We start from the raw sequence: 18,424 nt of genomic DNA on the forward strand, positions 1-18,424 counted from the left end.
TTTTTTTTGGAAATTTACGCTCACTTTTCACGTGGCTTTCAACGAACACGAGATACAAATTTCCGGTAGCTTATCCTTAGTTCTGCTTCCGAAAACCGGTGTACGTAAATACTTGGTTTTCGATAAGGAGCCGTACAAGTTTTGTAACGGAGTCGGAAGGAAAAAGGTATCGGGAGCACGACGGAGAAATATTTTCGCGAAGCGAATGGATGTCCTTTGAAAAAAATACCGTCGTAGGACCAAACGGCAAATACGAAACGTCAACCCCCGGGGCCAATATCGACGGCAACGCATGCGCGGATCTCCGAAAACTTCCTGATAACGTGGGGCGTCGCGACGCTGGTTTAGTATCGGCCGTCACGCCGCTGCGCCACAACGCGAACCGATCATCCGTACCACCCTACCTGGCGCGTTCGTTCTCCGCCACCACTTTTTGACAGCCGCGCACGTCATCGCGCCCAACTGAAACCCAAAGCCGGTGAACGTTCACGATACGAGGGGTGCCGGTTATAGCCGGTATTAAATTAGAAATATCAAGCCGAACGAAAAAACTTGGTAAAAGTTTTTTCTTACACCCTCACGAGTTCGACAATGGTGATGTGAGTTTCGTTGTCTGTCTTTGAATCAGCGGGTAGTCGGGATGCGAAGATTCTTTTCCAAGTGCAGTGATTAGATTGCGGAGTAGGAGGAAAAAAGAGTAACGTAAACTTTGATCGAATGAGATGTTCCGTTCCACGCCGATCGGGGTATTAGGGGTCGGAATTATTCGGGGGTAGGTTGATGCAGGGATAGAAAAAAAAGGTATCCAACGTGGCCATGAGAGTTGAGTGAAGAACGACGACCTTTTTGGGAAACTGTTGTTGGGCGAGGTGAATCCAGATAAACCGTCTGGCGATATGACGATGGATACGAGAACTGTCAGATTGTTGCTGTTGTTAACGACATGTGTTGCAGGTAAGACAATAATTGTTTCTCGCAAAGTCATTATCGGCATTTGTTAGTAAGTTTCGTCTCGACGGAGCGATACTCTTCGAGGGCCGGGAAGATCATCGATACTCGCATCCCAACACCTGTGGCATTACGCACAGGTGCGTATAATTCCGTTTCTTTCTTACCTATTTTTTTTTTTTTTGTGTTTTTTTTTCTCTTTTTTTCACATAGTCAAACAAATATGGTGCATTCTTTGTCTCTTCGATACGCAGTGTGGAATACGACCGAAAGTAACGCCGCACATATACCGTGCGCTATATTGTTCAGGAATCGACCATCTGCAACTATATATACCCATTTTACTGTAATAAATTTTGTAAGCCGGCTTAGCATCGCCCCGCAAGAGAAATGAAAACATTTTCCGTAACACTCGCTCGATCTTAATCCCTGAAAACTACTCGAAGAATGCAGCTTTAGTGCTTAACTCTGCCGGATCGGGACGTTCGATTCATTTTTTGATTTTTATTTTTAATTTTTTTTTTCTTTTTCTTTTCTTTCAATTTTTCTCATCCCCGTCCGGTGAGATAAAAAAGTTTTCGGAAAATTCCCTCCGCGGGTGAACGGGTTTACGGCTGAAAATTTATCCGCATGTAGGATCGGTTATCTCGATGCCTATATATTTTAATGCGCACTGCGCCAAATGCATAATTAAAACTTAATCAACCGTTCGAAAGCATTGTATGCAAAGTGAAACTAGGCATATTATTATCGATGAAAATACTTATGCTTTTGTTTAATTACTCGTTACGTTCGACGGAGGGTCAATATATTTTTTTTGTTCACCGCACGTCAACGCGGCACCGAGGTAGCAGTGATTTCCAATTATCATCGTCATTATGTGCGTTGTTCGGAAAGTCCGATTTGACAAAACGTGAGCATTCGACAACTTCTGTAATACGGTCGTTCCGCACGCCCTTATAACGCTCGCTTCAAATTTACAACGGATCCCGATACCTAAAATAAACGTGTTTGTAGAATTTCAGATGTATAATAGGGACCACGGCCTCGTACCGATTAGCCAATTAGGTACATGATCTTGTGAATTGTCGTCGAGAACCTTTTCTTTCCCTCTCATTTGCCGGAATGGTAAAATCGGCTAAATGGTGCTCGTCCTGACAACGAGCTAAGGTCGTCGGTGTAGAACCTAATGTGCGTACGTACGTAAGTACCACAGTACAAAAAAAAAACAAAACAAAACAAAACAAAACAAAGACAAAAACACAAAGGGAACGTGACGGGGTCCGAGTGCCGCTGGATTATGACGTCGCAATGTCAACAATTGCTACTCCATACACCGATCACAAGGGTAGGTACTTTGCTGACCGCTTGACCCAAAGACTCTCTCGAGAGACCAGGTGGGTGTACGCGAATAAGCGCCAACTTTCATCCTCATCCGTTTCATTTTTCTCTTTTCATGAAATTCATTTATCCGAAATCTTTGGTGATGTGAAAATTTCAAATTTCGGTCAGTCTGCCGTAACGACGATTCGCTAACGATGATGGATGGGCGCAAGTTGGACGTGTGTCTTTCAGAATTTTGGATCCTGTTGTATTTCGTTGTGAATATCAGCGCACGCGTGTGCGTCTACTCGACGTTCAAATCAAGGGATGTTGTATTCGGTGTGGATACGTTGAATTAAATTCCCTTCGTGCCGGGGTTGTACGCCTTAATTAGCGACAGGGGTATAAACGCTGCGGTCTGAAGTTCGAAAATCGCATCAGATGCGTACCGTAGATATGTGTATGCAAATGCGCTTTGTTTCCACCGATGCTTTTGAATTGTTGTATTTTCTCTGCGGGGTAACTGCAGCACAGTCGTAAGATCTGGATTATTACACGCGCGTATATTGTATACGTATAATTGACGATGAGAGTATCAAGATTTTTCTTGGCGATTATCTTCGGGGTACCGGATTCGCTTGAAAACTTTACAAATGTCACGGGCGTACAATTCCGAACCTTCGACCCCCGCAAAACTATTATTGTTAGCCAGAGTTTACCGACGAACTTATGATTCGTCTGAGATATACGCCGATGTTAAAATGAGCGACCAGAAACGCGAACTGAACCAACTTAATCACACTCTCGACATTACAGAGAACATCGCCATCGAATGATCCAACGTTAATCTCGTTTTTCACTTTCTCAAAATTCTCCTTCCAATTCTCGACCAGACGATTATAGGTTTTATACAGCTTTGCGCGTCGTTGGGGCGTGTTCTGTTAATTAGTTCTTTAAATTGTTCACCACGCTGTAAAAGATTCGGTGATATTATATTCGAAAATTGGATTATTATACTCATTTTATCAAAACGGGGTAGGTATTCATGAGATTAAAAAAAAAAAGGAATAAATTTGTTCAAATCCATAGCGATATTTGAATTCCTTTTCGATCATTTCGAACAAAAATTTCTACCAAATTTTTGGGCTACCCCGTTCCGACCCGCTACCCCGTGTTGCCCCGCATTATTTTTGTTTCAAAAATGAGGCTAAAAAACGATTCTTATACCAAAGTGAAGTTTACATGCAGCTGAGATGAGAAATGTAATTCTTAAAATATAATCCTCCCTCCGTACAGTAAATCAAGAGATAAATATCGTAGATCGTTGTTGCGGGGTGACTAGATTTTATTTAGTGACTCCGGTGACTCGATACGTATAGCGTATACAGACGTGACGAGTATACGTATAACCGCGTAAGAAACTTCAGTAAAATTAATCGTCTGTCTTGTGCACAAGTGCGGCGCTGTAGCGTCGAGAAACATTTGTTAACCATTTAAAATTACTCGATTCTTCCATCCACGGACGAACTCGATATCCATCGGAATCTGATCTGAGAATCCGATTGTTTGATTCGTGAATTTATTCTTCTCCTCTTTTTCACGAACATGCGAACGGATCGAACGGTGTCGCGTGTTCGCAAGGATTAGTTTTTAATCGCGATAATTCCGTTAACACGTTTCAAAAATTGAACGGACGAGTGGCCCGAAAGATAACATTAACGTTATGTGTTTACAGTGCAGAAAAAAAAAAAAAAAAAAAACCCAGCAAAAAAATCAAACAAAAAAAAAAAAATAACAATTTTTACTTCGTTTCAATGCGTCAGAAAACAAAAAAACTTCGCGTGATCGTGTCGAAATTTATTCGACGTCGATCTCTCGTTCCCATAGAACACCTAATGATCTTAAAAAAAAAAGGACCGCGCAGAGATTATCGCCGTAAGATTATTATACGCGTAAATGTATATCGCATATGTGTACGTGTGTACCGCTAATGATTGTCGCAAGTAAGACTTGTAAACTTCCATTAAATCACTTGGGCCCTCTGAGGAATTCTAATTCATCCCCTAAATTCCGACCGCGCCGGCCCACAGATAATAATAGAATTTGTGGGCGTAGATAAATTTTACTCAACAAAATTTATCTTCCAATCGTTTGGGCGCGAGGGGTGGGCGGATCGCGTCGAGTCGCTGCACTATGTACTTTCGTTTTTCATTTCGTTTTTTTTCTTCCCTCTTTTGATTCCGTCGTCTGTTGACCCAAGAGACCCGAATGACTATCGATAACGAAGACGGCGGGCGAAACTCTTTCGCTTTTCGTGAATCGCGCGTATCGGACTCCAATTTCGGACGATCTGCATTGAGACAGTTTTCGTACACGAATGGTTGTGCCTTCTACGTGTCGTATTCGTGTACATATTCGATTCTATTTGTGGAAATCACATCGCAATTGACGAAGAGTGTTCGGTAAAATTCTTAACTATAATTCAACCATTTTATGTACGCGCGTACGCGCCTCGTCTTCTCGAATCGGAGACTTGAATGCTGGAAACGAACCTACGTGAACCTGGCGCCGCACTTTTGAGAATAGATATAGCCGACGCGTTGCCAAGCAGATAGAAGATCGTTTTCGGTTATTTAATTTTCGGAAGCACTTGAGTAAAAAAAAAAGTTACACCGGATTTTCGAAGATGCAGAAGTGCAGTCGATTTTTTTGGTTTTTTTAGTTACGTTTTTTCATCGCGGAAATATAACGGGGAAAAATATGTAACTCGAAAACGGAAAACAGTTGGCACTTTCGGATTTCCGAAAATCCGGTGTAAAATTTTTGACTCTCGAGTATCGAATGACTTCGCGCTATAGTTAGATTTGGCTATACATTTGATACATTTGATATATGTATGGCCGGCTGTGTCGTCATTACGGTTCAAAGGTTTCCTCAATTTACATGGTATTGAGAAAAACGTAATTCCATCTCTCCTCTTCGTTTCAGATTGACATCTTACTCCCTCTACCCCAAACCCTCCGGTAATGTCGTCGCTGATTGCGCTATCTATTCAATAATTTATTTATACCGTCTGTTCTACTCCTACGTATCTCTACATTTCGACGCTGTGCAAAGTTATTTCATCAGACTTGACGGGTGCAGAAATACAAATAAGACTACGTGGCGAATGTACGTGTACGTGTAACTCGTACCTTTCACACACGTTAATATATATATAAAAGCTCCCCACCCGAATCGCGAAAAAATAGAATTGAATTAATGTAATAGCATATGTATCGATTTATCATTCCGTTTCATGAGATATATAGTTACGTGTAGTACGTGTATCACGAAGCGTGATGTCAGTTCGTTGATTCCTTCCGTCGCGTCGGATTGGCCCGTGATATTGACAGGAACTATCGGGTCTTCCTATACTATAATACGAAAAAGAAGAATCGGAGCGTTATTTCATCGTTCCGGGCAACTGATCCCGTCGGGATTTCGGGGTCAGTTGTTAAATAATCGCTAACGCGCACAGGCCGTCTAACAAACGATAATTTTTGACGATCTCTGACAAAAGGAAAAACTCAGAGAAATGAAATCTCGTGAAAATTGGAGCGGAGTCGTCGTGGGGTCGCAGTGCGAAGGCGAGTCCAGTTTCCAGTCAGCGCGAACTTACGCCGGCTGATTTCTGAAACGAACTGTCTCGCCGACGCGGCCAGACCGCAGAAGGATATTGCGTTTCCTATTTTAGTGTTATGGTCGGTGGGTAAGGTGAGCAAACAGAACGCGTTAATTAAATTTCACTGTGACGTACCAGCCGCGTCTTATACCCACGGAACATGTGTACACGAACTCGTTTTATTTGCGCGCGTACGTGTGCGTGGAAGAAATAATTTCGCGCAAAAACTATTTACACCCGCATGCATGTACATACGTATGTCGCGAGCATTCGGTGACCCGCGGGCAGCGCGAGCGGCGTTTTCCACTTTTTCTTTCATCGCGTTTTTAGCTCCACTAATTGTTCCAAGATTTCCCCGAATGGGCAATGAAGATATCGGCTACAATCTCGAGATTGGAATACCTCGATGAGCGCAGTTTCTCTGTACGAAAAACAAAACCGCACGGCCGTTCAAAAGGCCCTGCTCCGGTACACGTCACGGTAGAAGTTCAAGACACGACAAACACCTGATAAGAATATTTGTACAAAAAGTTTGACGTTTGGGGCACAACAAATGTACAATAATGCGTTTGTGTGCACGGGTGTCCGTTTCTTTGGCAGAGTATACGTATACGTATATATATATATCTGAATACTGCGTCGTGAAACGAAGTCACAGTATTTTCTGTATTCATAGAAAACTGACTACGGACGATGCAGTAATATTGGGTATACATATACAACGTGGAAGTTGGAACTCCGAGCTTTTGTACGTACAACTCTTGTTATGTATGTATGACGTCATTCAAGAATTTGCGTCGTGTATAAATATTACATATAGGTACATACACGGGACCTACATATATACACTTCGCCTACGGGGCGACTCGAATTCACCTCTGAAACTCCAGTTTTGCAGATCACATTTTACCGAAGTGACGTCGCTGGGCACATATCATAGATCCTGTATACCAATACCGATATCGTAGATGGTCCCTGATGCTTTTTCAAAATCGATTGGTCGTCCGACTCCATTTCGGTCTATGATCTATATGTACGTACGTACATTGCGCCGTGTATTACACCCACTCGTTATAATCAGTGGGTAGAAACTGGATATATTTCCAGAAAATACACGCAATTTCAAAGGTTTGGCACGATCTCTGTTTTGTCGTTGGAAATTTTTTTTTTCCGGTTTCTTCGTTCTTTGCATTTATCGAATACGATACGACTCCGCCGAAGATCGAATAATCGGAACTAGACAGACCCCTTCGTAACCAGATCTCGCGTTGTTACGTATTTTTTTTTTCTTTTTTTATTTTTAGGTTGATGATCGCCGGCTATCCGCGTCACGGTCAACTCGGTCGATGGCTATATAGATAGGCAATCAGAAAAGGCGCAAGGTCGGTTGATATCCGCCATAGATAAGCTATCGCCAATAGAGACATTGATTCAGGATATCCTCGATGCAGCGTAACAAAGAGCCCGGTATTACGGGTCCGCGGAAAACTAGAATTCCATTCATTTTTCACAAACGTACGACGAAAACGAAACGAAATAAAAGAAGAACGTGAATGTGCGTGATGAAAAATGGTACGCTCTCGAAGTTTTCCAAAGTTTTTCGAACGGGACGAAATATTATAGCTTTCGGAAAGAGAGAAAAAAAAAAATGATCAACGTAAGCGTACCGCGCAGACCGCAGCTGTAGCTCGTTGAGAGTAATATCTGGGTGAAGTTTATTGAGAGAAATCCGGCTAAATATGAACATGAATACGGATGTGAATAATGAATGTAGGTAGAGGGTTATACGGTACGATATGAAGGGAAGACACGAGATCTCGCGATGCTGCGATAATTTAATTTTTTTCTTCAAAACTCGTAAGGGCAATTTTCATATCGGCAATTCGCTGTAACCGAAGCCCCGCGTAACGAGTTCTCATCCCCGCTGCGACGTAAGCGACCAATTAACCCCGTTATTTATAGTATCTGGACTCTTTACAGTACATGTTAGACGTCAAGAAGCACAAATGTCTCGTATTCATATATATTCATACCCGCGTAGCCTTTACGCCGACTACTTTGAATCATGGCAAACGGAGCGACGGTGCTTGATCTCTGAAAATAGATTTTATCTTGATGGACACTCGAAGGGCATTCGTGCTATGGGTTTATTATAATTGTCAGATACATTCGTAGTCAGCCCCCCGCATTCGACGAATTAAGACAGTTATAAGGAGAGAAGATGATACAGATAATGAAGCTGCGTGTTGCGCCGCGACGCAAAGGTATCAAGATTCGCTCGATTTCGGATGTAAAGAATCGGAAAATCGACGAAGGGGGTGCGGCGTGTTTTGGGGCTGACAATAAGTGGCGGTGGGGGATACCTAATCGACTTACCTCGCCACCGACCTAAAAATCGAAATTCCTGCTCATATCAGTAAGCCGGGTCGAACTGTAACATTACGAATCGGTCTTGGACGGTTCGACACCTGTTTTAAATCCTTATCAATGTTTCTTTTCGCGTATCAAACGTCTGAGGGTCAACAGTTGTACGAATCTAGGGAAGGTACAGGTGTGAAATGGCCATGACCAGGGAGCCGAAGGAGAGAGGGAGAGATAATAGCGAATTTATTCAATTTCCGAGCTCGACGAAAACTAAAAGAAGAGGTAAAAAAAATCAAAAGAGAAAGTAGGCGAACGAAAGTGAACGTGAGCTGCGGTAATTAAGAATAAAATACAAACGAAAAATTGGAAAGCAACGCATGAAAAGAAAACAGGGCGAACCCCTGCGATATCGATCCTCTAGGGAACATTAGCATTACGCGGCATAAAACGCATCCTGGCGCAGCGAAGGACAAGTCAAATTTCACCTATGCACGATACACCCGCACCCACACGTACGTACACATTGCTGCAGTTCACATTTTACGACCACGTAATTACGTACACATACAGGTGTCGCGTAAATAATATTTTTTTTATAGTAAGTGGGGAGAACGACTACGTCCGATTTTCAATCCCGTTATTCGTCGAATCCTCATGCTAATCCAGATCCGCGTTATTCCGAGCTTTTTTCCAATTCTTTCAACTTTCACCCACGAATTTTATCGCTCTGCACCGTTTCGCGATATAAAATTGATGGAAATAAAATTGAAAAACAGGATGAAATAAAAATTAAAAAAATGAATAAAACAATCTTCGAAAAGAATAGCGATGCATTTTATCGAGCGGGGTGAATACGACGCGTAGGTTATTTACATACATACGTACAAAAAATGAACGTACTCGCGTATATACATATAGTATATATAATGTATCAATACCAATGCACTCGTATACGTGTAACCGTTAAGGTTTATCGATTGGATGGGCCTTCTGTTTGCTGTCTGTAGTCAGAGTCGGAGGTAGCTTATTGCCTCGAAACATGCAAGACTGTGGCCTTAACCCCTAGCTGAGGTCCCTGGATATCGCTGAAAAGCAACCGGCATCGGTATACCTATGTGTGATACCATTATATCTGCATGCCCGTAACCAACTCTATTCCTTATAAAACAACTACTATATCGATCTATCGAAAGCTCGCGGTGCAACACACCCGCGGGTTCAAAGTATCCATTAAACGGGGTCGAACGTAATTTCGCATCCCCCGCGCCCCCCGGTCTACCAAAATTACTCCCTTTCAAACCCGCGCGTACATCGCTCACGTAAGTCAGTTGTCCGAAAAAAATCAAACGAAATCGTCAGATTCAATCGAGGTGGCGGATAATTTTTTATTTATTTATTTTTTTCTTTTTTCTTTTTTCTTCTCTACCACTTTTATTCTTTCCCCGATGTACGATATCCGATTGTGCGATATACGTACTGTGTTATATAATCAAATTATATGTCGTTCGGCGCGTGTATATTACAAATAGCTATAGGCTACCGTTCGTGCAAGCGTGGTGAAATGCGCTGCAGCTCGCTATTGCTATTTAATGCACAATTCTCGTGACGTTGATAAGAGTGGTTAAAATAACGGTAGTGGATATATTTTATAAATTACAGTTCAGGCGTGTACCTCTTATATGGTTTTTTCGTGCCAAGGGTTCAAGGTCTCAAGGATTCAAGGCTCTGCTCGTGAGTTATGAGGGAACTTTTCGTTCGTCGTACCTACACTTGATTGCATTCGAACGGCGAGAGCGTTAATTTTTATTACGGGTTGTTATACGAATAAATAAATAGACGGATCACTAGTTCCTAACACGTTTCAGGTCACAATTGTATCAATCACCGATTACATGGAACTCAGTTTGTCGATACGTCTATGATCTTGTCGAAATTATTCAGTAGAGATGTGAAAAATGCGCGCAAACGTCATTATTTGTGATATTTTTACACCTAGCCGACAAAGATGTACCAATCGAAGCGTTGAATTTAACGTCATAACGACGATTGTCGTAGCAAAGTGTAATTTGATATTCGTGCTGAACGATGTAATCCTATTTACAATCAAGATCCATGTACATATGTACGTAATAACCGTAATATAATCATTTATCTAAATATAGGTATCTATATATCGAGGAGCGATAAAATCTCCCGGTATTCTACCCCCGTTATACCTCATAGCTCGCAAATAAAATTTGTCAAAAGCTAACACGATCCATCATACAAATATGCACGGTTAAGTTTAACCCCCCGTGGCTCGTACACCTGTACCCTATTTTCACTTGACGCGTATACCTGTACAGGTCTACGAATACGTGTACGTACAATATACGTGGTGGGTACCTAAGGTTTAGATAGAAATATTCTTGGTCTTCTTAGGCGCCGTTCTTTGCTCTTTTCTGACCGACCATAGAATCCGAATGTAAATTTGTTCTTTGTCTTTCACCTTTACGTGCGAATGATTATTATTATTATTATAAGTCCTATTCTTCGGTAATCCCTTGAAACTACCCGAGCACGGGGAAGAACTGTGCGACGAAGCGAATAAATTTGATGAAATATAATTTGAAAAATGTTTAAAGGAAAAATTTGATAAATAAATTAAACATACGAATTAGTGTACGTGTAAAGTAATGCGTTTTAACGTGCTCATAAACACTGGGATGAGGAAACTGTTGAGAAATGTAGCAACGCTATTTAATTAGCGGGTGCGGTATGAGGCGGTAACACTGTCCCTCATATTATCACATTGCTATTATATCGTATATAGTCGTGGTGTGGAATATTTTCTATATACAGATATTAAACTTATATATACATACGTTCTGTATACGCTTTTGTATTTAGGTTGTAGGGCGCGGCCGCGAGATAGACCCATGGGGTTTTCCTGACAAACCACCCTCAACGACCTATCCAGTTATAATACATATTATTATGTATGCGCATATATATACAGCACCGTACGAAATATGTATATATACACATATATACGCGTGTGTACGTACAACCTAAAACCCACTTGCATTCGCGCGTCGGTGAATTAGGTGCAGCAAACATTTTTTCATTCCATTTAATATTTCTTTCTTCACGTTTCTAGCGGTGAAACGGAGAAAAAAAAAAAAAGAAAAAATCGTTTCGCCGTTCCGCCAAATAATTCAACGCGTCGCGCGGGATTAGTCCGAATTTTTTTTTTTTTTTTTTTTTCTCTCCATCATCTTATCGCGCAGCTGATTATAGCCGGAGGTTGCGACGCAACGCGAGGATCAGCGGGATCGGATATCGAAGTCCTTGGCAGTTAATCCGGGGTAACGCACATTTTTATTAAACGGCTAATCCGTCGTTCGGGACGGGATGTGTGTTCTGGAAGCCCTTGAATTATGTAGGAAGAAACGTGGACGACCGTTGATGACATATTGTGTTTATAGTGCCGCCTCTGCCGCCGCTGCTCTTCCTACGATTCGTTTGATACCGGGAGGGGCTGTTAGCAGCGCTGCGTCTAGGACCAACGACAAATAATCCTACTTGTCTCGTTGACAAAGCCGTTCGACACGTGTTTCATAATGGAAGTTAATTTGATCTTCCTTCTCCGGTGTATTACGGAACGGACGTTTGTCTTCCGTTTTGCCCGCGCTCCGTTTCGAAGAATTCTTCGAAGATACCAACCGACCTTGGTTATCAATCGTTTGGATTCGCTGTACTTTTACCTCGGACCGCAACGCCCGACCGGGGATACACCCATTTTCGTTTCCAACCTTCGACCAGTCTTTTTTTTTTTTTTTTTTTTTTTTTGTTCGGTGAAGGAGGAAGCCGACGAGCAAACCCGCAGCGTACATTATTGTTAACGCTACGCCACTTTATACTGTAATCGTATATCCCTCGGAGGCCTAGCCTCTCGATTTCTCGATCGTCCCGCTAGCGGTAATGGACATTTTTTTAAATCAAATATTTACCGCCTTCCGGATAGGTGTACTCGCCTATTAGTTGCGAGATAGGATTCTGATCTCTCGGGCGTACGATCGTTAAAAATACATCATACGGGTATGTGTCGGTTGTTTACACCGTCAAAACAACGATGCAGGGTGGCTGCTCCGGGTGTACGAGGAAGCCGTAAAGATTTCCATCGTCGCGCGAACGCGATAACAAGAAAAAAATCCGCGGGGGAACACAAAGAGAAGCAAATATACACGATGAGTGTGTTGTGGCAACTCGCGTCCCCTGCGTAAGAGGGTTGAAATTTATTGAAAGAATTTCAGAACGCGCGGTACACGGTGCAACGGCGAAGCTGAGAAAGGATGGATGAAAAATGAGAAAAAGAAGTTTCTCTTAATAAATTAGACGATCACTTTGCGGAGGCGTGTCACTAATTACTTTTCGATGCTCGTAAGGGTATAAGATTCCTAAACCGCAGGGGAGAAATGGTACGGTAATCCGGAGTCACTCAGTCAGTCGGTGCAGCTCTCTCTTCTCGGGTGTCGGTATATCAGATCTGTACTATATAAAAACGCTGCTGCCTGTAGCGGTACTTCAGTTTCGTTAAGTGGTGAAAACCGCTAAAACGATATAAAAATAACATCTTAACCAGCTATGACTGCCGAAGTTCAAAACTTTTATCTCTTAAAACCTCTCGCTCGCTATTCCCCTACTATTTTTCACACGACGATGTACAAGGAAGAAAACCACAAGCAACGTTATCCAGTTAAAACCTAACGCGCAATTTAAACAAATTTTCCGACTCATTTATCGAAACGCTTCCTGCCGTCGATGAGTATAAAAATATTTCCAAGTACCACCCAATATCCATTTCCGGTATAAACGGATCACGAAATTATTCGAAGCGTTTCAGCACACGGCTATACCGATCGGTTGTCCTTTCACGACTCGAAATAATCCTGATAGGGATATTCGATCACGATCGGAACCACATTACGGCTAATCGGTCCGCATTAAGCCAAGCGTAACGACCGTTAGGCTACTGCAGTCGGAATCGTACGAGAAATTGATTCACAAAGCGCGCGCCAAAAAACGAGAAGAATATTTCTACGCGGGCGCAAGGGTCTTACGCCAGTCTCCTACGACTGTTCTAGGGCTGCTTAGGTATCGGGTTCACCGTACGGTTCCATTTTCGGGAATCGTACCTCGAACTGCCCCGAGAAGTAATATAGGGTTTCCAGGTATACACCTATCGATGTTTCGACTCGACTTCCCGTTTTTTTTCCCTATCCTGCGTACAGCGCGACATGTGATCCTCTTTTTCGCGTCTGCAATATACGTATCTACCGATCTCCGTACATTTGCACTTAGTTGTTTTTTGTTTTCTTGTTTTCTTTCTTTCTCTTTTTTGCTTTCAAATTTTCCTTGGCTACAGATCAAACGCGTTATAGCTACCGTACCGTGTGTTTTTTTTTGGGGGGCAGCTAAACTCTTTGACTCGACCCCGCTGTATAAATAAAGATAGAAATTCTGTCGTTGTACAAAAGGAATAACAAAAACCAGAATCCAACGAACAATTGATGGGGAAACTTGAGAAAGGAGGAAGAGGAATTCGGTCAATGTCGAAAACCTGAGCTTTTTAAACTTGCATCAATAACTCAGAGAGAGAGAGAGAGAGAGAGAGAAGTAATTTTAATTAGGGACGACGAAAAAAAACTCGTGTACGCACGTGAGCGACTCTTCTTGTTTCTCGGTACGTCGAAACACGTGGTGGAGATCCGCCCGTCGGCTACTTCAAACTTTGATCTCCGCCCCGAAAGCCTTTTTGCGCTCCTTTTCCTCAGGTGGGCTGAGAATCGACCCCCGCGGTAACAACGGTGGCGAGGGGGTCCGTGTCGCGAGTCCGCATAAAAATTTTCGCTCCTTTCGCTCCTTTCTCACGGCGATGCCGGAGGACTCGGCAGGGATTCCGGGTGGACTCGATGAAATTTTTTCCATCCGATATTACACTTTCGTGGGTGGAAAGGCGAATAAGCGGAATGGGAGCCACAAAAATACCCTAGACAATATCGTGTTACCGTTTTCTACTGCAACACGCGCCCGGGTGTGACAAACCAGGGAGGCGTACGTATAGGGCCGGCCAAACATATATTACGAAAGGGCGTATAAATAGGCCCTTGCAGCAGGTCGCTTACGCTTACGACTCGCGACTCGGAATACCAATTCCTGAGGGACTCACCCTCCTGGATTTCCACCTACGCCGTCATCCTCGACAACCGTCCCCGCGCGTTACTACCGTCGCTATACTCGCTCTACCTACGGGCACCACCGCGCTACGCGGCTCTTCCACCGCTCCACGGTTCAACGTGTCGGCCGATGCTCGGCGTCTTTTAGCCGCGCTTATAACGCCGCTTTTCAGGCACGCGAGATAAGTCCCCTTGAGCTATCGTAATCCTTTCGTTTTATTATCGACCGCACCGCCCTTAAGATCTTTGTACTTATACCCGCCCGACTATTACTGTCTTATACGCGGCTCTGATGTGATTCCGCTGAAAGCGTGAAATAAGTCGCGCTGACGATTTTTCTTTTTTTCTTTTTTCTTTTTTTTTATTACTTCCATTATTTTTACTTCCTCTCTAAACCGCTTGATCTCGGGATAATATCGTTTTTGAAGTGCAGTTCGTATACCGCAGCGAGATATCTTCTTTTTCCTATTTTTTCTTTTTTTTTTTCTTTTCGATCCTCTTTTCATCCGGTTCTTTCGGATTTTCCTAAAAACTTCCGTACCCACGTATACATTCACGGGTGGATAGTAGTGCTTCCGTACGGGCTAATGGTGCAAAAAAGTATCGTGTCGAAGCTCATCCACGCCGATTATTTGAGTGGGGTGAATTTAAAATAAAACTAAGTTTTGCTACGGGGGAGATAAAGAAAGCTTAATGGGATAATAAAGCGTCCGACTTAGACTAGCTTTAGACGTACTAAACTCGAATAGAGGTTCACCGTGAACTCCGAACGCTAGCTGTACGAACCTTCGCTCGCGACTCCGCGCACGAAAGTCTTTTTTCAGAATTTCTCGGATCAGTGCAGCAGGTATACCTATACCTAGCCCCGGGGATTTTTAGTACCCTAATAAAGTTGGCTTAGCAAGGGTTGAAATGTTGGGAAAACTGATTTGTTTTCTTTTTTTTTTTTTCTTCACTTTAGCCTTATCTCTAACTGAATAAATTATTCATTTCTTCTCCGTATGCAGAAATAATATTTTGTCAGAATGTATTCGTTGTTACCGAGAATAATCTTTTCGCAACGATGTCTATTTTCCACATCGCCTTTTTTTTTCCCCCCCCCCCCGTCTCGTACGGACAGTCAGCAGGAGCTTTTCTCGCGCGCTTCTATGGGATACCGATAAACTTTATGCGTCTTCGCTCAGGACTCCGGTACTCCGTGTGGCGGTATAGCGCTAACTTTACGATACGTGGGGCTACCCACGCGAACGACTTCCTACTGCATCCCTACGGTTTGGGGTATTAAACGTCGGCGTACTTTTAATCAAGATCTAAATTTTTAATTCGGTAATAGCTCCGGTGGTTACAACTGTACGTAGGAACGTAGTGTAGTGACTCCCTTGAGCTTCGATCGCGTTTTTCTTCTTACTTTACTTGTTTTAAACAACGAGAACATCATTAGCCAGGGATCTTGTGTGTGTGTTTTATTTTTCCAGCAACGGAACTCGCGAAATTGGAGGAAAAACGAAAGGTCAAAAAAAATTGTAAAAAACGTAAAACAAATTTCCTATGAATATTAGCGAGTTGTCTGTCAGAAGTTCACACGCAAACCTCACGGGCCGATAGGAATTATTACTACCCGGTAATTGTAAACATCGATTAAACGATCACCTCGACACGCGTTAGGTAAGCGAGGAAAATTATCGTGATTATTTCATTCTTCGACGTTGAACCTGCGGCTCACATCCGCTTTTCCAAATTTTCACCTTCTTTGTTAGTCGCTTTTTTTTTTTCATTTCTCTACGCTATTGTGTACCGCAAGGCGCTATGTTTTTCGAGGCTAACTTATATGAATATTAAAGATCTTTAGAACCGACTAAGCTTCTTCGTATACTATCAAATGGGCGGGCTAACGGAGGGAGCAAAAAATGCGTAATGAATCAAATTGACTGCTCGGTTCGCCTCGTCCGAATTTTCGTGTTCGCGATAAGGACGTTTTTTGAAAAAAAAAAAAAATTATGCCGTCAATGCTCTCAGACGAGAAATTCGTGGCGATGCACGTATACCGCGGTAACGACGAAACCAGGTAAGGTTGGTTGTACCGAGAACTCGATATCCGGACATTAAAACTGCGCCGCGTGCGGCTCTTCATTTTCCTGCGACTCGAAACATGGAACTTTGTGTAAAACTGTTTTGCATTTACGCAAATGTTACGACGCTCAATTGATTCTCGGTGTATACGATATCGGGAATCGAACACTATGATTCGTATTATATTGTTGACCGACGTCTGATCACGCTACCTCGATACGGGGAGGTGGGTACCTTCCGTATCCCCAGATGCTGTGTGACGACCGCAAAAATTTCACGCACTTGTGAATTTGAGAATATCGCAGCTTGGATTTTCATTTTTTTTTTCTATAAATTTCAGTTTCAGCTCTCTACTTCCCTCAGTCCGATTTGTCTTTGAGATTACCTTACCTGGCTCGCGGTGGTGGGAGTTTGTTGACAAACGTCACCTTGTTCAAAGTACGAGCCTTACGAAATGATTCCGTCGTACCCAAGGATATAAAATACTGGATAGCCTCGCCACCCGACAAAGCCTTCGGCTTGGATCCGTCGTCCGGAAATTTGACCTTTATTTTGGCTTTCGGAAACGGTGAGGAACTTCCCCACAGGTCAAGTTTTTTTAGTGTTAAAAGGGAAAAAAAAAACCGAGCTTATAAAATTTTATCCTTCACACAGAATCGTCGAAAGTTGTAATCGTTCAAGCCAAAGCAAGGGGCAGGACCGATGCCGGCTTGAAGGTCAAAGTTCAACCAGTTTTTGTAAAGGAGGATAATATCGATTGTACAACTTACGTGCAGGTAATAATCTTCGTGTTGATCGAACGATATTGTACGGTTTTATTTTTCTCTGCCTTCTGAATTTTAGATTGGCCGTTTGCACAGTTTCTCCGTTATATGTACCTATACGTGATTGCACGAGAGGGAAAATTTGTCTGGGTTATTTTTGTATAGATTATATTTTTATGGCCGGCCGAATGTTCCATCCCGTACACGGCGAGTGAATGGTAAAAAATAAAAGAGGGAAAAAAAAAATAGAGTTTCGTATCTACATCATCTTAGTGTATTGGCTTGGCATTTGGTTTTGACACTGAATTTTACGATATCGTGTGTCAGTTTATGGGGTTTAAAAGTCAAACGATATTCCCGCGACGGATAAATTTCAATGTTTATACAGAAACACTTTAGGTGGTATATCCATAGGAGGGGGGGGTGGCTATTTTATATCGAACAGCTGATAGGAAGAGGGGAGGAAAATATGAAAGTCATCGGACTCTGATTTCTTTTCGTTTCAGGACATTTGTTTTTGGAGCACCAGTAAGTATCGAATATACGAGAACAAACCTGTGACGCAACTCGGTACCATCGGGCCAACCGTGTTTCGCACGTTATGCCCAGATTTTCACGTCACTCGTTACGAACTTCTGAACGGTGAGTGGCCGGCCGCCGGTCGGGGTCAACCGATAATTTCGGAGATTCGTCGATCTGTAAACCGTTGGAAAATTTTCTTCGCAGGCACGGAATACTTTCATCTGAATAACAGCAGCCTTTTTTCTAACGCCCGTCTCGATCGGGACACTCTACCGAATTTAGCGCTAAACGGTACCGGGCCCGGACCCCACATCGATCTCAGGGTCAGATGCGTCGTTTGGGAGGCTACGACGGGCGTCCAACACGCGTTGGAAGCAACTTTGGGTGTCGATATCCTCGACGAAGACGACAACCCGCCCGTACCACAATTTCCAAAACTCAAGGAAATACAGCTTCGAGATTTCGTCGCGGTAAGCGGAGAAACTAGGGATGTTCGACGGTGCGGATGTTTCTTTCTTTTTTTCCCCTTTCTCCCCGAGGGGGAGAACGAT

At 42.9% G+C, this 18,424-nt stretch overlaps 1 protein-coding gene across 1 annotated transcript in view; it reads left to right on the top strand.

Moving 5' to 3' along the window:
- The first annotated feature begins 333 nt into the window (after positions 1–333).
- LOC105689137 (proto-oncogene tyrosine-protein kinase receptor Ret) overlaps positions 334–18,424 on the top strand; it is a 28,355-nt gene continuing 10,264 nt past the window's right edge. Inside the window, exons 1-5 of the mRNA XM_012405947.4 lie at positions 334–954; positions 16,928–17,155; positions 17,242–17,363; positions 17,858–17,993; positions 18,078–18,343. Of these exons, the coding sequence (XP_012261370.2) occupies positions 897–954; positions 16,928–17,155; positions 17,242–17,363; positions 17,858–17,993; positions 18,078–18,343 (810 nt within the window). The 5' untranslated portion in view covers positions 334–896. The remainder of the gene's footprint in view (positions 955–16,927; positions 17,156–17,241; positions 17,364–17,857; positions 17,994–18,077; positions 18,344–18,424) is intronic.

The sequence above is a fragment of the Athalia rosae genome, chromosome 2 (genome assembly GCF_917208135.1).
Source record: "Athalia rosae chromosome 2, iyAthRosa1.1, whole genome shotgun sequence".
Classification (NCBI taxonomy): domain Eukaryota; kingdom Metazoa; phylum Arthropoda; class Insecta; order Hymenoptera; family Athaliidae; genus Athalia; species Athalia rosae.